Source organism: Furipterus horrens, unplaced genomic scaffold, assembly GCF_987537825.1.
Source record: "Furipterus horrens unplaced genomic scaffold, mFurHor1.1.pri manual_scaffold_1, whole genome shotgun sequence".
NCBI lineage: Eukaryota > Metazoa > Chordata > Mammalia > Chiroptera > Furipteridae > Furipterus > Furipterus horrens.
Genome location: NW_028327171.1, coordinates 8,970,675 through 8,991,734, shown reverse-complemented (window position 1 = coordinate 8,991,734; position 21,060 = coordinate 8,970,675). Strand labels below are relative to the sequence as shown.

General features: G+C 45.9%; 1 protein-coding gene across 1 annotated transcript in view; it reads left to right on the top strand.

Annotated features, from left to right (window-relative positions):
- Positions 1-2,671: 2,671 nt before the first annotated feature.
- The window catches only part of HSF2BP (heat shock transcription factor 2 binding protein), a 76,602-nt gene continuing 58,213 nt past the window's right edge, over positions 2,672-21,060 (top strand). Inside the window, exons 1-2 of the mRNA XM_090272070.1 lie at positions 2,672-2,822; positions 18,699-18,802. Coding sequence (XP_090128196.1) covers positions 2,675-2,822; positions 18,699-18,802 — 252 coding nt within the window. The 5' untranslated portion in view covers positions 2,672-2,674. The remainder of the gene's footprint in view (positions 2,823-18,698; positions 18,803-21,060) is intronic.

Sequence of the window (21,060 nt, the reverse complement as noted above, 5' to 3'; positions counted from 1 at the left end):
TGCCGGGGTCAGCCCCATGGAGAGGCCTCCATGGCCTGTTGCAGGCAGCGCCCCTCCAGCATCTTCCAGTGTCTTGGCGCCCCCTGCTGGGACAGTTCCTGGGGCAGGGGCAGGAGCAGGAGCAGGTCTTAAGTTGCGCAGAGTGAGGGGAGGAACCATAGGAGAACGGGCCATGAGTTTAAAAGATTTATTTGGCCAGGTGCAAACAGACGGGCTGAGATCCAAAAGGTGTCAGCCCTGAACAGCAACAAGGCAGGGGTTTTAAAGGGATAAGAGGAGAGGGATTTGAAGGGACTTGCTGCAGCTGGCTCTTTGGCTCTGAGAACAGAAAAGTTAGTAAATTCTTGCCAGCAGACTAAGATATATTTGAAGGGCACAGGCAGTCACTGGCGTCAGCAGTTACTCTGGGGGCAGCAGACTTATTGGGGCTTGCTAAAATTTGACCTGAATTCCCAGAACCCAGGTCTTACGCTTAAGAGCAGGTGAGAGCAGGTGCTGGGGGCAGGGGGCAGGTCCATGTGCGGAGTTAGGATCTTGGTGCAAGTGTGGGCAGGTCCCGGGATAGGGAGTGGGCGGGCAGGGATTTGGAGCCTGGGCTTGGGAGACTGCTCTCATGTCTGGAGAGCACACACTACTCTGGGGGTTTCAGAAACATACGAAATCTTAATTGTGAAGTAGCCCGGTACTTTGCGAACTCAGGGGGCCTAATGGGGCAAGCGAATGGACTAGGTGACGTCTCCAAGTTTATGGTGGTCAGCTTGTAGGGGCACCAAATATTCCCTGTAAGGAGTTTCAAAGGTCTGCTAAATATGTAGATATGTAGGGGCTTCAGATATTCTTTGTAAAGAGTAGCAAGGACTTGCTAAAAAGCCTGGAAAAGGGGAATGTAGGAAGGAGTGTAGCAATTGGTGATTTATAAGCTAAAAGGACCTTAGCCTCTATCACCTTCCATTTGCTTGCTTGTGTCTGGTGAAGGTTGGTGTGCTTGTGAAGGTTGTGCTTTGCAGAATGTCTAGCACTTTGAAGATAAATTGCTTCGCAAAAAGACCCTCCCTGGCTGGAGAGCTGTGCTGCCACCGGAGATAACCTTATAGCCTTGCGAATTTCTGTTCCTGTTACTGCCAAGACATTCCTGCAGTCCTGCCCAGCCCCCTCTTCCTAAGGCTGTTTTCTGCCAAAGAAGAAACAAAGGGGGCCTCATCAGTATAAAAACTCAGCGTTTTAGACGCCATTGTAGGTTGGAGCATATTAGACCAGCTCAGGGTCTGCGCAACTCCTGGCCATTATTAAAAATCCTTTGCTTACTTTATACACCGCTTCAGTGTTCAGTCTCACCTATGTAGCCGTAACAAGCTCAGTTAGAGCCAGCTGCCTAGACTGCTGCTCCCTTATCAGGGGCACCCTTCCCGGGGAGCCTGTTGTCTTAAGGTCTTGCTAAAGGAGTTCAGAGCTAGCGCAGGAGCATGGCCGCTGGCTGCACGGGTGGCAATTCTGTTGAATTCATTGCCCCTTAGTCTAGCATCTCTCGCCACCCAGGAAAGGCCAATTCTATTTATTTCACTTGCCACTTATACCTGGGTCTTACTGTTTTTCTACTTTGCAGTTAACAAGTTTAAAACCGAAGCGAAGCCAGAAGAGCCGAAGCGGAATCTAGCCGATCGCACGCCTGGTCCGCAATGCAGAGAATGCTGCTCAAAGTCGATGAGGTTTGAGCCTCGCCGCGCTCCATACCCGACGCCCGCCCCGCCCCCCCCCCCCCCCCCCAGTAGGGGACAGGTTCCCGCACTTTCTGGAGTGAGGGGTCAGAGGGCACGCCGCCGAGCAGGCACACGGAGCCGGGGCCGCCACGGCCATGGGCGAGGCCGTTGGTGCAGAGGCCTGCGGGGTTAGTGAGGAGGCCCTGGGCCGCCGCCTGCGGGTCTGAGTTGCCTCCATTTGCTTCCCCGCGCCGTGCTGCGGTCTGCGTGCCCAGTGCACTTGTTTATGGCGCTGGGCCTCGTTGGCCGACAGCGTGACCAGGCCCTGGGGTGCGGGCCAACCGGCCCCTGCTGTGAAACCGTGGTTGCGGGCCCCGAAGGCTGCGCGGTTGGGCGGTGGGTGCGCGAATGGGGGATGATGGTGGCGCCCCGCAGACAGCCACAGCCGGCCCTCCCCGCGGGGCTGTGACGCTTCTGCCCGGGTGGGTTCAGAGCTGCCCTGACGTCACTTCCACGGCACGTGATGGGGAAGAAGGACCTTGGTTCTGTCCCCTGTTCTTGGCGGTACTTTGAGGAGGTGACCCGGCTTCCTGGTTCTGACGTAGACAACCTTGAAGGGCTGTGGCGAACACTGAGTGCGGTGGCCAGCCAGGCCCTTGGCCGCCCGGCGGACTCCTTTCCTCCTGGTCAGCTCCGCACTGAAACGATAAGGAAAAGCTGCTGGCGTTTCCTTTGACTTTCAGGCCCCGGGTCTCGTACGCACTTAAAGAGACAGCTCCCATTTGGAAGACGGGCTACAGCCCTTAAGACGTGATATGTACAGCAGAGGGCACGTTAAGCGGAGGCAAAAAAATTGAAACTCGGAACGTAAGAGGCATTAGAAAGGAAACAGGGTGATGGCTTGCGGAAGAGAGATGTAATAATCTGAAGATCTGTTGGTTTTTTTTTCTTGTTTCGTTTTTATTTGTTTTTAGCTCATGGGAACTAAAGAAGAATTTGTTAAAGTTCGAAAGAAGGACCTGGAACGGCTGACAACTGAAGTGATGCAAATACGGGACTTCTTACCCAGAATACTAAACGGGGAAGTACTGGAAAGCTTCCAGAAATTAAAGATTGTAGAAAAAAGTGAGTCTTATTTCACCTCTAGCGGTCGTTGCTGGCGACAGCAGCAACGACCGATCTTACGTAGGAAACTGGAAAGTAACTGTAAATAAGCTGCGAGGTACAGTTGTGGTCCTTCGTTACGCCTGGGAGCGTCAGTGAGACACGGAGGGACAGGCTTGAATGAACAGCTCGGACATGTGTGTAAGTTTGTGTTGGAGGAAGGGTTGCGATTTTCCTGAAGTATCTGTGTGAGAATTACCCACAATAAGACACCGGGACACAGGACTTAGGCAGTAAACGAGGCCGTTGTTTATTCACGGATTTACAAGTCGGGGCGCAAAGGGTGCACCCTTACAAAGGGCGCAGAAGCTCGGAGCAGGCCGCTTTTATCCTACCGTGAGTAACCCCCCCTTCCCTCCGCTGCCCCTTCTTCTGCGTTTCTCCCTACTGGGTACTCCTGAGGTACAATCTAACGCAATTGACTTAATCAACTAAGGGTGGCAATTAGCTCATAAATAAGTTTCCTTAACCCGCCGACCATGCATAGTGCCCAGGTGATAAATCTGCCATGATGGGTGCCCTCATACTTGGTTAACTCTGTTTATGTTTCCAGCCTCATTTCCCTTGAAAGTTTTCTTAACTTGCTTATCGCATTTTCCCAGGTTACAAATATTATGTCCTTTACACTCTGGGTTAACTCTGTTTCTCAGGTGGTAAATATTCCTTAACTCTGACTATCTGTGTCTCTATTTCTTAACCTGCTTACCACATTTCTCTCTTGCTGCTAATCATTTCTTACCGGTTTGAGTGTCAGTTTTATTTGTCCCTCACATCTGTTACCAGCTTCTCTCTTTCCACCTGCCTTCCTTGGCAGAAGAATTTTATACTTTTATAATTGGAAAGCTGTGCTCTGAAAATTAAGTCCTTATGGGTGGAAGTTAAGGACCTTGCCCTGGAGTTACATGTGTCTGCAGAGGTGGCTGGTTGTGTGTTTCCCTGTCTCCAGGTTGATGGATGGGTCTGTGCTTAGCACTGGTTGTACAGCTGGCCAGGACTTGTCCATTTAGACATGGGATTTAAACTGAGCCCTTAATGTCACATGGCGTTCTAGGAGCCTGTTGAAATTCTTGGAGAGGTTCTCAGATTGATTCGGCACTCTCCTGATTAAGGCTGAATGACAGTTACATTAGGTTTTAGGGGTTAAGGTGAACTCACCATAGTGCATCTGACTCTTCGCCATCACTGTTAGGAAAGGGGCCCCTAGGGGCCCCAGGCTGTGTTTCTAGCTCTAGTCCAGGTGGGAAGGTATCTTCATAGCACAAGTGTCTGGTTTGTGCACACACGTTTGGTCAAGAGGCAGCCATGTCCCGTTGGAAGGGAGAGTGCTCACAGTTCCCCTAACTCCCTGCCTTTTGATTCTCTCTCTGGAGTCCTCAGACCCACTCTCCTCTGCCTGGTGCGGTGGACGCCTACACACTGCTTGCCTCTGGTCCCCTTGCTGGCTGCCAGGGGGCTCACCCATGGCAGGCATCCATGGGCAGAGGGAGGGACCGGGGTGTTTCTTCCTGCTCTCTGCACAGCTGGCAACTCTGGGGAGGACTCCGTCCACAGCCTCAGCTCAGGCTCCAGGAGCACTTTCCTCCCCGCATCCTTTAGCCGGGGGTCCTTGCTAGTTCTTGAGTGCCTCCCCATCCCTGCTGGGTCTCTTACTCCTGCTCCCCCATAAAGTCTCAACATCGGGGTTGATTTGTTTGCCATCAGGACCCTGCCAGATACGTCCATGTTACTGGTTAACCATACGGTCAGGTCATTAGCTTCTTAAATTCCCCAGTTCTGATGCCACGCTCGTCCACCTTCTGAGGACAGGCATACCGCGTGCATTTATTAAGTGAAGGGAAGTGCTAACCAGTAGCAGAGTGTGCCAGTCTGGTGGGTGGTTAGGGCTCTCTCTGCAAATGGGCAAACTGGCGTTCTGAAAAACGCATCAGGGTCTGGGAGGTGATTAGCACCAGTTGACCTCTGGAGGCCAGTCCTCTCCCAAAATCAAGTCATGCGTACGAAAGCAAGGGTCACACGTGACTGTGAAGATGTGATCGGAGTTAGACCTGAGGCCGTCTGGCCCCGTAGCCCCTGGCCTTCCCCAGACATGTAGTCGTCTTTCTCCTCTCTGATCTCCACCCATTTCTTCTCAGGCTCCTTTGCGGACTCATCCTCTCTACAGCAGCCTGTCGGCCGCGGGAGCTTCCTGAGGCTCAGGCCTGGGCCCCGACCTCTCTGGGCAGTCTTGCACACACACAGCTTCAGTTGCCGCCTTGGGCCAGAGGCTCCTGGATTTATCTCTAGCTCAGAGCTCGCCTCCAGGCTGTGTCTGACTGCTGGGTGGCATTTCTTCTCACAGGGGTGGCAGTCATTTCAAATTCTCAATGTCTGTCCTAGCCTAATCAGTCTATGACCATGAGGAAGGACCTGATAGTCTCAGAGGGTCAGGTTTATTGGCTCATTGCAGTGAGGGAGACCAAACACCACAGGGACGGCGGGCATCTTGCCAGCAAAGGGAAGGACAGAGTTGCTGTGGGATTTGGGCCAGGGTGGGCTTCCGGTAAAGTACAGATGTGGCTGTGTTTTGATGGGTGTCAAGCAAAGTAGGGTGTGAAGTGGTCAGCATCAGGTCTATCTGCAGTGGACCCAGGTCCTGTTTCCTTGAAAGCTATAAAATTTATATAGACATGGAACACAGTGTCTAAAAAATCCTTATTTGAATCTCTGCAACTAGCTGGATAGCAAGGCTGCTGCTCTGTGTCACTGTGATTTTGATCTTGCAGACAAGAGTGGGATGTCTCCTCCTTCCTGGTATAAGCAAAATTTCTGATAGCGTGGCATTTTACAGAGTAAGCTTTCTCTCAATAAGAGACTAGTAGTCACTGAAAGAAGGAGTCATTATGACACTTGTGCAGTTGCAGTGTGTCCCTTGGGAGAAATACTGCTTCTTGTTAACGTGGCAGCTGGCTTTATGTGTGTCTGTTTCTCCAGCCCGACAAATCGCAGGACCGAGTTTCACTCTCTCAGAGCAAGCTGGTTTTTCGCCTTCTCACGTGTGACTCATGATATTCACCCCCCCTTACCCCAGACTGGGCTGCCTGAGTCTCCCCAGGGTACCACCATCCAGACTAGAGACGGCCGAGCATTGTCCTTGTGGCCCTCCTCTCCTGCTCACTATTCACCTGTCTGCCAGTAAGTCCTGTACATTTCCCCTCCCTTTGCCCCAGTCTCTGCCCCCTGGCAGTGTGCGCTCTTCGCCACTGTCCCGTCTGTTCTGTACTGCAGCTCAAGTAATTGTTTTAGGTATATTTTATTGATTGTGCTATTACAGTTGTCCCAATTTTTCCTCCTTTGCTCCCCTCTGCCCAGTACCCATGTTCCCTCCAGCAATCCCAGCCCCCTTAGTTCATGTCCATGGGTCATGCAGTTATGTTCTTTGGCTTCTCCCTTTCCTCTATTCTTAACATCCCCCTGTCCATTTTTTTTCCTACCAATTATGCTTCTTAATCCCTGCACCATTTCCCCCTTTCTCTCCCTTCCCCTTCCCCACTGATAACCCTTCAAATGATCCCCATACCTATGATTCTGTTCTTATTATGGTTGTTTGCTTAGTTTATTTCTGTTTTTATTTTTTAGATTCTGTTGGTGATATTCTGAGTTTGTTGTCATTTTAATGTTCATTTAAGTAATTTTTAAAAATTCAGTCTGATTATGTCATTCCCCTGCCTAAGTCTTCAATGGCTTCTCCTTGCTCTGAGGATAAAGACCAAAAACTAAGCAGTACACCCACCAAAATCCACTACCACCCAAAAACCTAAACGAAACACAACACTCATGCCTAGAAAGGCTGTATATTATTGGACTCAGCTTCAGGCACAGTCTTACTTCCTTATCTGACTGCCTAGATAGGATGCATCATTTGTTAGATGTTGTCAGAGCACCCTGTACTCCTCCTTCAGACAAATAACTGGTTTTATTCTCATCTTATGGTACAAGTTGGTGGGAGGGTAGGGCCCTGTTTATATTCTCTGTGCCTGGCTGAATACTTGGACCTGAGGGACTTCCCTGCCCACCCTCCTGATTTGTGTGGTATCTCATGAAGTTAATATGCTATAGGAAACTGGATGTTAAGAGAAAGGAAGGATCAAAGTGGATAGAGTGGTTGTAGGAGGCTTTACTGTGAACTTGAATTTCAGCTGGCCCTTGGAGACGTCTGCTTCTCTGCCTAAGCCCGACCTAAAGTATCTTTCACCTAATTTTGGCTCATAAATTCTTACCACTTCAATGATAGGAAAGAAAACAAAAATCCCCACCCCCACCTTTTAAGGATTAGGTCTGTTGGCCTGTTTTGGGCCTTCGCAGGAGCTTATCTTCCTAGACTAACTGAGAGAACCATGGTTTGGAGAATGGATCCCACAGAGGAAAAACAGGGATCACATGGTGGCAGCAAGAGCTGTTTGATATGTGGTTCTTCCACCCTGCCCCTGGCCCTTGGCTTTGACTGCTAGCAGAGCTCCTGTTGCTTCTAGAGTTGTCATGTGCCTCCTATTGTAAGTGACGCCGAAGGGTGCGTGAAGGTAGGAATGAACGCGGGCAGGGCGGAAGTAGAGGGAAGCGTACACCTGGCCTGAAGGGGAGTTTCTTTTGGAGGGTCGGTTTGGCTCTTGGATGGCTTGGATGGGCTCCGGTCAGAGGACTTACGTTGATATGAGTATCAGCTAGAGAGTGGACTTAACTGTGGCTGTAGCACAGGAAGCTGGGCAGCTAAGTGATGGAGTTTGGAATAATACTGAAGAAGGTGCTGTCAGAGAATCGACAGGGAATAGGTGACGTTGAGAGAGGCATGATTTATTAGAAGGCAAAGGGGAAGATGTTGTAGTTGTTTAAAAATTCGTCTTTTATTGGTTCTAGAGAGGGGAAGGGAGGGAGAAAGAGAGGGAGAGAAACATCATTCCATTGCCTCTTGGTGTGTGCCTGACTGGGGACCGAGCCTGCAAACCAGGCACATACCCTGACCAGGACTGAACTGGCGACCTTTCCGTTTGTAGGACGATGCCCAGTCAACTGAGCCACACTGGCCAGGGCAGAAGGGGAAGATGTTTTAGACTAGAATGTTGGCATGTATGGAAGCCACAGAAAGGAGTGAGCAGAATTGCTTGTGGGTTAATGAGCTGATTTTTCTGCTTGACACGTGGACCAAGGATTGGGGTATGTATAGTAGAGTCTGTAAACCCAATATTGGGATCACCTGTTGGCCTGCTTTTATTATGTACTTTTCCTCCTGGTAGTTTTATTGATTAATGGACTTTTAAAGTGAAAACTCGTGGAGGCTCTGTGTGGTGGTGGTGGTGGTGGTGGTGGTGGTGGTGGTGATGTTGGTGATGTTTTTCAGTAAGGACTTTTTCCTCTGGCTTCTGCCAGTCAGAATACAGTCAGAGTAGATCACCTTAATTTAGTCAGAGATCCAGCTGATTCATGGCTGGTTTCAGTCTTAGTTCCAGCTGGCCTATTTCTCATTCATTGTTCCTCTCAGGGTTTTAGTCTTTCAAGGGCGTCCAACTGAGAGCTTGAGTTGTTTCCCAGCACCCTTCCATTTTGGTGGGCCCCATCTTTTGATTTAGATCTCTCTAGGGCCAGGAGACCGATTACAGCCCTGCTTGCATCCGGGCCTCTCCTCACTCTGCCCGCCTGCCTCTGCAGCCTCTCTGTGCTGCTGACACTGCTGGGTGCCTGGCGTGGAGAAGCAGCTCTGGTGGCAGCTCATGATTCTGTGCTCCTCTCTTCTCCAGGATCGTGACCTACTCTAAGTCTTGGCGCTCTGCTAGCTCTGTACTTTATGGTTATTTCCCTAGCCCGATGAGACTGTAGACCGCTCTGCCCAGCGCTGCTGCCTCTTTGCCTGTGCTGCTTTTGAATATGCAGATGCCCAGGGAGGAGTGGGTGGAAGCCGTGCCGCTCACGTCACAGGTTTTGGTCCCCAAGTCCTGTGTGACGTGGTAGCTCTCGGGTACCTACGAATGGTTTTTGTTTGTTTATAAATTCTCCTTTCTAGTTATTCTTGGTAGGAAGATTGATCTACTACATCACCACCATAGCTGGAAATGGAGTCCTTCCATGTATATTGTTGTAATTTTTAAATTGTAAAAATATATTGTAATGTCATACAGAAAGGCTAGGTTACGAGATATTCCAAATTAAAGGAGGCTAATAGTACATGACAATTACATGCAATACAGTACCTGACCCTACAGGGGATATTGTATCTTGAAGGAAGAAAATACTATAAAGGGCAATTTTGGATCATTTAACAAAGTCTGAACATCAGTTCCAGATTAAATAAAGGTAGTAATATTAATTATTATGGGTTGACAGCTGTGTATAGTAGGTGTCTGAGACGTTACCCCTATTCTTGGGAAATAGTCACTGAAGTATTTAGGAGTAATGGGCTGTGATGTAAGTAGGTAATTTACCCTCAGTGGCTCCGAAAGTACATGGTGTGTGTGTCTGTGTCTGGTACAGACGATGAGCAGGTGTGGTGAGATGTTAATAGTGGGGAAGTCTGGGCAAAGGCTGTATGGGTAGAGCATTCCCTTCCTTATCGCGGGTATTACGTTCCAGACCCCCCGCGAAGTAGGAACCTTACATTTATTCTACACTCTTAAACCTACATAACTTTTAACAACATACGTATACAGTACCGCAAAATCCTGCGATATAGCAAAAAATTCACAATAAGTAATTAAATACAATATTTTTAAAAATCCCGCGATACAGTGAGGCCGCGATAAGTGAACCGCAGTATAGTGAGGGACTGCTCTATTCTCTGTATTATTTTTATTCATGTAATATTTTATAAGATTGAAAGTATTTCCAAATGAAAAGTTTAAGAACATTGTAAAGTAGAAACCCTGATTAACTGTCTACAGAACCGTGAGTGTCCCTACTGTCCTCTTGGGTTCTCAGCAGCGATTTCTGTACCACATGGTTTCTGAAGAGCTGTGGGGTGACTTGAGATTAAGTTTCCAAGAGTTGGACATTAATGACAAGAGAAGGGGACCTCTGCTTCAGCTCAGGGAAGAATTATTATTTTTGGTCCATAGAAATATGAACTAGAGAGATAGTCATGAAGAGGGGAACAAACAAGCGAGTGCCAAGAAGAAATTACTTAATTTGACCAAAAGTTATTGTGGCCCAAATGAGATAAGATCAGAGTGCATCACATCCATGTCCTTGCAGGAAACAAAAGGGATGAAAAGCCCTGGCCGCTGTGGCTCAGTGGATTGAGCGTCGGCCTGCGAACCAAGTGTCACTGGTTCGATTTCCTAGTCAGGGCACATGACTAGGTTGCAGGCCAGATCCCCAACTGGGGGCGCGTGAGAGGCAACTGCACATTGATGTTTCTCTTCCTCTCTTTCTCCTTTCCCCTCTCTCTAAAAACAAACACAAAAACAGATAAAATAAAAGTAACTTTGTTAAAAAATAAATAATATATATTTTTAAAAAGGGATGAAAAAAGAATATAATGAAGGAATGGCAGACCAAGGTGTGGGCAGGCTTGGGGAACCAGCCCAAGGTTACTGTAGCCCCAGGAACTAGAAAGTGGGGCACCATGGCTTCCCCTGGGCCTGAAGGATGGCAGGACGGCTACCAGACTCGCAGGAGGGTAGGTGCTGAGCAGGACCACAGCCTTAGCCAGAAGGTCACATCACTGCTGACTTGATGCAGTGGGGGAAATCAGTGTTCCAGCCTCAGTCTCCTGTCCTTGTTCCTGGCGGGGCCCCTACTCTGCAGATCCGACAGGAAGCCAGTGCGAGGGGAGCTGGTTGCTGTGGGCTTGGACTTCATCGTCTCTGGGGCACAGGGCAAGGTGGAGACTTGTCTAGAATACAGGGGACTGGGAAAGAAGAAAACAGTCTCACAGGGGCTCCTGGACAGGAGGTTGAATAGTATCTAAGGGAGCATAGAGACGTTATTTGACTAGATAACTCCTAACCCCCAATTGTTAACACTGTGTTTGTATTCATATGCCAGTAAGTGAAAAGCAAGATTCCCTGACTCTGATTTGGGAAATACTTTTAAGAATTCATTTGAGTTCAGCAAGATGGAACATAGTTTTTTTTATGTGATATTTAAAGTCTTCCAGTAAATTTAGTTGATAAATTAATCTGGTAGGCATTATCTGCTGGATATTTGTCAGGCACAGCTAGGTAATGTGGGGATAGAAAAAGGATAAGATCGAATCCTTTGATAATTTACAGATAGACTGAGGAGTTCTCACATGTGGGTGTGAAAAAGTAGTGATACAAGGTAATGCCAGGTACATTGGCAGCACCAGCATAGACAAATTCCTGTTAGTCATACGTTTTCTTCCTTCTGTGAAAGATTACTCCAGTGGCATTTATGTTAGAAAAACAGTGGTTTTTGGAAGCAGATTTTTGGCAGTGCAGAAAGAAGAAAAATGCTATTTCCATGTTCTGGCTCCAAGCCCCCACCCCCACCCTACCCCTTTGGTTTGTTTTAGAAATTGGACAGTTAATTAAAGTGTTGTTTGGTTGGCTGAGAATGGGCCCTGGGATTTCAAATTCATTAAAACTCTTTGAGGGATTTTAAAAAAATGAAATCTGGAATATTCTCATTTATTCACTTTTTCAACTTATATTTTCAACATGCTGCCTCTGGCACTGAGATGGGAGGTGATTAAGTTAGAACGAGGTCTTTAGGGGGCCCTAATCCTCCTTATAAAAGGGGGAAATTTGGGCACAGGAACAGATGCACACAGAGGGAAGATAATGTGAAGAAACGGAGAAGGCCAAGTGGAGGCGGAGGTGGATTGGAATTGTGCTGCCACAAACCAGAAGGTGGAAGGAAGGAAGGATCCTTCCGCTACAGGTGTTAGAAGGAGTATGGCCCGCTGACACCTTGGTTTCGGCCTTGTAGCTTCCAGAATTGTGAGAGAATACATGTATTTCTCTTCTAAGCCACCTAGTTTGTGTGCTACAGGTATCCCCCGCTTTGTGAAAGTGTGTGTTCCAACACTTAAAAGACCTACATCAGTACCTGTTTTCACTCATTGAAACCAATCTGAAGATGATTTTTGCTTTTACAAGAAAACGCCGAAAGCGAAGATAGCATTCAGTGTTTGCTTTGCGGCGAAGGTTGCAGAGGCAGCGCGCACCGGGAGCAGGGAGAGTGGTCCCACCAGGCTCCTGGGCCCGGGACCACGCTCAGCGTCTCAGCATCAAGCCGCCAGAGCTTTCAGCTGAGTCTGTGAGCACCTGGGCGTTGTCTCCGTTTATTTTGTGCATCTGCTAGTGAGACATGTCCTAAGGTAATTGCTTCTTCACTTACATCATTTTGGCTTATGAGGGTTTCCTAGGAATACTCTACTTCTGGATAGCAGGGAAGTCTGTACCAGGAAATGAATACACCCTCCAAGTCTCAGCTCGAGTAAAGATGGAATTTATCAGTAGCAAATTCTAAATTCTTTTCTAGACCTATTAGTGATAAGAAGGTAAAAGTTAACGGCTTTTAAAAAGACTTTATTTTGGATGTGAGACTCTTTCCATAGTTATTTTGATCAAAAACAAATATTTCATATTAATATGAAACAACTGGTAATTTATTATAGACATGCCAGGTGATAAAGAAAGGGTAGGAGAACTTGATCCCTTTTGTATAGTTTAGATTTCTTTTGTTAGTGTTTTCATTTATAGTGCTCTATCCTGCCTATATATAGTTCTCTGTACCTTTCCTGTGAATCAGTTGAGCATTAAGTGATACATTCTCATATTATTATTATTTTTTTTTTTAAGTATATTTTATTGATTATATTGTTACAATAGTTCCAATTTTTTTTCCCCTTTGCTCCCCTCCGCCCAGCACCCCCCTTCCCCAACAATCCCCTCTCCAAGTCCATGCCCATGGGTCGTACATACAAGCTCTCCCGCCTCACCCTTTCATATATTCTTCTTCTTCTTTTTTTAAAATTAATTAATTAATTAGTTAAATATTTTAACAATAAAAAATAACAATTCCTCCCTCTCAGACTTAAGACCCTTTACAATCTTATAAAGGACAATGGATGAAGGTCTCGAGCTCCTCTAGCTGCTTCAAGCTGGACATGGTCGTCGTCCTACCTACCCGTGGGTCAAGAAATCCCTAATAAGAGTGGGGATGTGGAGGGGAGGGTGGCCTTCCCACAAGGGGAAGGATCGTGCAGACTCCAGGTTGGTTGGCTGTCTCTGGACAACGGCATGCTTGGTTTGACAGGCTGGCATCCTTGTTGTATTCTGGGGGCAACAGGGTTAAAGGACATCATTTAATCCGTAACCACTAGATGACAAAAGACAGGTATTAATTTTTCAATGTCCCACATTAGGGAAAAGAAGGGCTTCTTTGGAGGAAGGTGTGCCAGGTACATCTCACCTGTCCAAAACCCTTTTGCCCATTATACTTATTTTGGACTGAGGGAAATATTTTAGGTTTCCCCCATCTCAGGCCTCTGGGCTTTTTCTGTCCAAGCCATTAGGATAGAAAAGAGAAACCAGTTTTAAAGTGAAGCCCACAGACCACCCCGTTCTTCACCAACCCAGCCACTTAGTTCAGCCAAACCATTGAGTCTCAGGAGGCAGCAATGCAGACAGGATTAAGTGAGGCCTATGCATACAGATAATCACTCAGGTAATGAGATTGTAGGCTTATGCCCTTTGAAAACAGAAAACACATGTTAATTTATGTAACATAACCCACATACAAGTCTCTAAATCTGTAGGACTGTCTTATCGGAAGGAAAATCCTTGTCCTTCTAATATTCACTGAACTTGCATTTCTATTCTTTATATTTTTATTCCCCCCCCACTAAAAAATTTTCTGTTTGTTTGTTTTTCCACTACAGTTGTCTCACTTTTTTTCCCCCTCTTGCTTCCCTGCACCCTGCCCCCCCCCACAGTCAGTCCCCACCCAGTTGTCCATGTCCATGGGTCATTCATACATGTTCTTTGACTAGACCCTTCCCCTTCTTACCCCTTCTCTCCCTCCCATCTCCCCCTTTGTTACTGTTAGTTTATTCCTTGTTTACATACCTCTGGTTCAATTTTGCTCATTTGTTTGTGTTGTTCATTAGTTTCCTGTAACAGGTGACAGCATAAGGTAATTTTCTTTTGTTGCCTGGCTTATTTCGCTAAGCATAATTCTCTCTAGTTCCAATCATGTTGTTGCAAATGGTAGAAGTTCCTTCTTTCTTTCAGTACTTATTCATTGTCATTTTCCCCCTTTGTACTCGTGTTCCTCTCTGTCTCTCTGTTTCTTCATCTTCTTAAAGCAGACCCTTTAGCATCTCTTGCAATGCTGGTTTGGTGGAGATGTATTCTTTTAGCCTTCTTTTGTCTTGGAAACTCCTTATTTCACCTTCCATTTTGAATGAAAGCCTTGCTGGGTAGAGTATTCTTGGTTGTAGGCCTTTGTTTTTCATTGCTTGGAATATTTTTTGCCATTCCCTTCTGGCTTGTAGTGTTTCTGCTGAGAAATCTGATGATAGCCTTATTGGAGCTCCCTTGTATGTTATTAGTTGTTTCTCTCTTGCTGCTTTTAGGATTCTCTCTTTGTCTTTGAATGTTGGCATTTTAATTATGATGTGTCTTGAAGTGGGCCTGTTGGGGTTCATCTTCATTGGGACCCTCTGTGCTTCCTGGACTTGCGTGACTCTTTCTCTCGTCATGTTAGGAAAGTTTTCTGTCATTAGTTTTTCAAAGAGGTTTTCTATCCCTTGCTCTTCTTCTTCTCCTTCTGGAATTCCTATGATACGGATATTATTACGTTTCATGTTGTCCTGCAGCTGTCTTAGAACCTCTTCAGTCTTGTTCAGTCTTTTTTCATTTTGTTGCATTGTCTGGGAGTTTTTGTGTAGGTTGTCCTCCGGCTCGCTGATCCGATCTTCTGCTTCCTCTAGCCTGCTTTTAATTCCTTCTACTGTGTTCTTCAATTCAGAGATCGTATTTTTCATTTCCTCCTGGCTCTTATTGATAGCTTCTATGTCCTTTTTCATGCTCACGTAATTTTCTGTGAGTTCCTTGTAGTTTTTCTGGAGTTCTTTGAAGTTTCCGCTGAGCTCATTCAGCTTCTCCATAATCCATGTTTTGAATTCCATATCTGATAGTTCGCTCCCCTCTATTTCATTTAGCACTCTTTCTGGGGATTCTACCTTTCCTTTTGATGGGAGGTTGTTTCTCTGTCTCCCCATTTTTTTGACTCCTATTGTTTGTTGGTGCTTCTTGGAATGATCTGCACTTCCTGGATCTGCCTCTGGTGGCGTCAGATCATCACATTCTCATATTATTAAAACTTTCCAAAAGGATTGTAAAGTTCAGAAGACTTATAAATGTTGAAATGGCCTGTTATTTAGTTTGTTTTTATGTATTTGTATTCTGTCTAGGCCACCCTTCATTCAGTTAACAGTTATATGGAGATTTTTCCGTTATTTTGAATGTTAAAGATTAACTGTTGAAATACAATCTAGGCTGAGTGGCAGCCCCTTCCCTGTTCAAATAGTGAGGCTGGGCAAGATAATGTCCTGACTATATACAGTATTTCATTCACTGTTCATATTCTGTCTCTGATTTTTAAAAAAATTGCAAAAGTAGTACTCATTATAGAAGAATGAAACATATAATCAAAGTAGTTGTGTTTTTATTCAAGGATTAGCAGAAGGAATGTATAAAGAAGTGAAATTTATCGTTGAGACAAATATTTATGAGGTGCCTACTACGTGCCCTCATGCTGTTGTAGACGGCAGGTGTGGTGCAGGCCACGCTGAAAACGCAAGGTTGTCCAAATTCGTATGTTGGGGTCCTAACCTCTCGTATCTCAGAATGTGACTTTATTTGGAAACAGGGTCTTCACAGAGGTAATCAGGTTGCAGTGAGGCAATTAGGATGACCTCTGATCCAGAGTATGATGTCGTCGTCGGCAGCCGTCCGTCTCGAGAGACGATGGTGTAGCTTCCCAAGTGTCTATCTGCACCGCCGAGAATGGCTGTGCAGTCCGACTTGGGAGTGACACGGCATCTGTCTCCTCCCGTGTTGAATCGACATCTTGCGATGACGCTGGAGTGTCCTCTCCAGTGGAGCTGAAGCTACAGAGCCTGGGCAGGGTGATATGGAGGGTCCGCTGTTGCCCATGCAGCAGACCCCCCCTCTCTTCGCAGCTGAAGGGTCCAAGGGAAAGACGGAGTCGATACAGCTTGGCTTCAGGTGCGCCGCAGGAGTTGCCGGTGTTGACTACAACGTCAAACCGCCTTAGGGACTCCGGCTCCGGATTTTCTGTCGGGGTTTACTCCCTTAGCCTTTCCCCAGAAGAGGTATGCCGCAAGGCAGCGGAGGTTTTTTGGAGTCAGAGTTTTCCTTCTCTGATGTACCCTGACTGGAAGATCGAACCAGCGACACTTAGCTCGCAGGCCGACGCTCGATCCACTGAGCTAAACCAGCCAGGGCTGTAGAGTATGATGTATGTTCTTATAAAAGGGGAAGTTTTGGACATGGGGATATGTGTAGAGGGAAGACAATGTGAAGAGACCAAAAGAGAAGCTGAACCAAGGATAGAGGTCTTCCTAGCTCCTCGTAGGAACCAGCTCTGCTGCCACTTTCAACGCAGACTTGTAGCCTCCAGGATTGGAAGATAATAAATTTATTAAGTCAAAAAAATAAGTAAATAAAATAAAAAAAGGAAATGCAAGGGGGGAGTTTTGTCAGTTGAGGGCAGTGGCAGTGCTCCCATCTGGCCACAAGGGGGTGGCCTCGCACTGACGAAAGACACTTGCTTCCTCCTGGAGACTCGGCAGGGGCGAGTGTGGTGTCCCAGACACAGTTCTGTGGGGTGGCCTGGAGGAGAGCAGGGCGTTTTAACCCCGTCCTTCTGTTACGTTAACTTACAGGGAGGTGGTGTACAGCTATAGAGTGAGAGATGGTGAAGTTACCACCCCGAAAGGGTCAGATTTAATTCCTACAGATTTTTACACATGGTAAGGCTTGTAGAGTTGTACTATCCTGTCTTCTTTACAGTGTTTGAGTAATGCACAGTTTAGTAATAGAAGAAACATTTAAAGCTGCAAAAAATTTACATCAATAATTTTAGTTCCTTTTTTCATTTTGTTTCTTTGTGACCAGTTCATACTTAATACATAATTATAAGTAGCATATTTAAATATATCTTTATTTAGCATTGTTACAAAAGGCAACTATGTAGTTTTCCAAGCATAGTGCTTGATTGATAGTTGATTTCTTGTGTGCCCAGGATTGGTGGGACAAAAGAAGGAATTCCAGCAAAAGTCATGTTTTGGCATAATACATCATAAAAGGGCAGGAAAAAAACATTTATGTCTCATGTTACCTCACCCTAGTTTCTAAGAAACACCTTTTTTTTTTTTTTTTTTTTTTTTTTTTTTTTTTTTTTAAGAAACACCTTTTAAAAGAAACTTTGCCGGTTTCATAATCTCAGTATTTAGCTTTAGGTCTTCATTTTTCTTCCAGGACAAAGAGTCTCGAGGAAATACACACTCCCTTTATTCTCCAGAGCTTTTAGGATGCCCATGTTGTTCTTGGCAGGCCCTCTGAGCCTCCTGTTTGGGCTTCCGCTTGCCTTATCTCTTGAGACCCCAAGGTTACAAAGCCACACCCCTTCTCTTTTGTCTGCACGTCACTGGAGGAAGTGTCTGTAGGCCACATTTCTCTACGGTGAAGTAATGTTCCATTTCTTTAGGGGTCTGTTCTCTGAGGACCTCTCACCGTCCTCTGTTTTTCTGCCCTTTAGCATTCCTGCAGCTGGGTTCCCTCCATTGCTGTCACTAGTTATGTGCTGACGTCCTTTTAATTAGTGACGAGAGACCAGGCTGTTGTCCCAGGGCAGCTGTCTTCAAAGTCTGTTCCCAGACCTGCAGCAGCAGCCTCACCGGGTAGCTTGTAAGAAGTACAGAGTCTCAGGCTTACCTCCATTGCACTGAGTCAGTCTGAGGACTGGGCCACGCAGCCTGTGTTTGAACAAGTCCTCTAGAGTCTGAGAATCACTGTCCTCAAGTATTTCTGCTTTAATGAGGAAAGTGACACCGTTAGCTCTGAGCACACGTGTCTTCCCAGTCTCAGTACATGGCAGCATAAAAACTGATGACTTCTCAGCCCTTGAAATCAGGGCACTGAAATCTTGAAGTTACATATTTCTTGGCTTTTTGATTGCCAGTATTTCTGCTGTATAATACTCTTTAATTTAAAGTGATAATACTTTTGATTTCAAATTTATTAATGTGATGTTTTCTGGGGTTTCTGTTCGTCATTTGAATCTCTAAATGAGTGTGGTGTAGAGGAAGTATTCCGTAGTCCTCACCTTTCACAGCAGCCTTTTCTTGTCTCTGTCACCAAGTTCTCCTCCATTGACTACGACTGCAGCTGTCCCATTGAGTCACACTGCCCGTTGGTGAGACCAGCTTTGTGAATCAGCCCCGACTGGCACTGTCTACTCACTGAGCTGCCTTCTGCTTTTCCTGGAACAGATACAAGTTTGTGCCATGAGACAGTCGGGCTGCTCAGCCCTGCCTCCAGTCCTTTAAATATACACTTTCTTAAAGCCTGCGTGTAAGTTTGGCAGTAACGTGAGGTCCTAAAAACAAAGCAGAAAACAGAAAAAGTGCTTTTTACTATGGGCTAAAAACTGATAAAAAGCAGGACTCGTAGAATATTGGTTATTTAAAGACTGGTTATGCAAATACTACTACCTAGGAGCTCAGTATAAGTTTTCTGAAGAGATCAGGCAAAATGGATGCTTAAGAGACATTGGTGATTTTAAACAGTGGGTTTTTATGTCTCTTTCTTCTAGATCTGGAAAGGAAGGAGCAAGAATTAGAGCAGCTGAGAATGGACTGTGAGCACTTTAAAGCCCGCCTAGAGACTGTGCAAGCCGACAGCATGAATGAGAAGCAGGTACGGTGCTCACAGATGCTGCCTGAAACACCAGCGTCCTGGCTGCGTCCCCTGCGGGCTGTTGGCGGCAGTCTTTCTAGCCTCCAAGCCTCAGGAGATTGTGTTTTTAAATGTATATGTATTCTGAACGGGTTGGAAAATAGTTGAACATTTGGATTTTGTACTATTTACTGTGAAGATGATTTACATGATCCCTTTTAATAGTCAGTTGCTGTTAATTTTTATATTTAAAGGGCCATACCAAAACATAAAAATTCATAAGAAAAGTCTTGAAAAAATGTTGTGCACATAATTTATATCCACAGATAGATACATTAAATCAGAAATGTTTATAATTAATTTAGGGGATCATTTACTGATATTTTAAAAATAACCAATTGTAATATTAGGGGAGACTAATATTTTTAATTACATATTAATTTTACTTTTTATGTGGAAGAAATTATTTCTTCTGTAAAACGAACTGTTCTGCCACTTACAGTAAATTTTGGAGCTTGGATGTATTTTTATTTTTGGTAGTAAAACAATAATCGACTAGTAATACCTAGCTGGTGTGCATCGTCCACTGCATGCTGGCAGGTGCTCAGCAGCTGTCCATGCATCTCACTGGCTTCTCCCAGCACTACTGGGGCAGCAGGTACTACTAACTTACACGGATGTCCCCCTGCCTGTGTACAGAGCTTTGTTTCGTACTGTCTTCATATGTGAAGGGATTCTAAACGTGGCTCACAGAGGATTTCCAAAACGGGGATTTTGTATAGACTTTAATATTGAGCAAGTAGAAGAGGTTAAGGGAAAGAGTTTTAATCTCAAAACTGAGTTAGGTGGAGCATCACATACGGAAAGATGAAATTTTAGCTTTGTCATATTCTGCTTAGATCATGATAAACTGAAATTGCAGTGTGGTGAATTTGCCTGGGCCTAAAGGTATCATGGTCTGAAAGAAGTTGACCAACAGGCAAGAAGGAATTTAATCAGTGTTAACAATGCAATCCATTGGTTCAGTTTTTTCTTAAATTTCTGAGACATTCTTGTTAAAGTTGAAGTTGAAATTGAACAGAATCTTAGATTTCCTGTTTTTTAAATCGAAAGCATAGGAAAAATGCATGTTTGCTGGCATGTTAGAGGTAATGTTTAAAAATAAGCCATTCAGCCTTGGCTGGTGTAGCTCAGTGAATTGAGCACCGGCCTGCGAGCCACAGGATGGCTGGTTCGGTTTGCAGTCAGGGCACATGGCTGGGTTGTGGGTCAGAACCCAGTTGGGGGCATGTGAGAAGCAACCACACCTTGATGTTTCTCTCCCTCTCTTTCTCCCTTCCCCTCTCTCTAAAAATAAGTAAATAAATAAAACCAAAAACCTATGCATTTAAAAAGAAATAATAATAAGCCATTCTGCTAAAGTGTCAGTATAGAAGATGAAATGGCCATGAAAAAGCAGCATCACATCACCACCATGTTATTGCCCTCACACTTGACCTTAGTTAAAGTGAGACTATTTTACATTAAACTATTACCTGTTGAGTTTGCTGTTTAGTAGGCCCACGATATAATTTCAGTTTGTGTGACAAGGCCATGTCTCTCCTTGCTATGGAGAACTGGCAGCTGCCTTTTCTGTGGTCTCTGTCCAGGTCTGCTCAGGTCATGTGCCAGACTCGGGGAGCTCCCCTTAGAGTTGAAGAACGAGGGGAGAAGCCAGGGGCTGTATCCTAAATCAGCGTATTGCTAGTAGGTACTTCAGCGTGGGTGCAAGTCTTTAGGGAAAGGTGGGAGCTACTGAATCCTGTATGTAAGAAGAGATCAGATCACAAAGTGTGGACTCAAATTCGTACAGCAGCAGTTCCCAGCCCCTCTAGAGGACGGTGACTGGAACAAGGAAAACTTGGTTCCTGACCTCAGTGATGCCTGAGTCAGATCAGTGAAGGAGGCCAGCTGGGCCTTGATGTGATGAACTCAGGGGCTGGCCTGGAAAGACCTGGCAAAGCAGCCTTTGAACTCTAGAGAAGAAAGCCCAGCTTTCACGGTGTAGGTGAAGCTGTCAGAGGGTGTCTGCATGACTTTTTGAAGGACTGCGCTGTCACTGAGGTTAGAGGAGGCTTTCCACAGAGCCCCTGCTGGCAGACCTTTGTTAAGGACCTGACTGGCTTTCTGGGTGGGAAATGATCACAGGCAACGGACAGTTAGTTCCCCTGTGTTCTTGGGGAGCAGGCCTTTCAGTGGTTCACCTGTGGTTTCGTCCTCTCGGTGTTGCTTCCCTATGG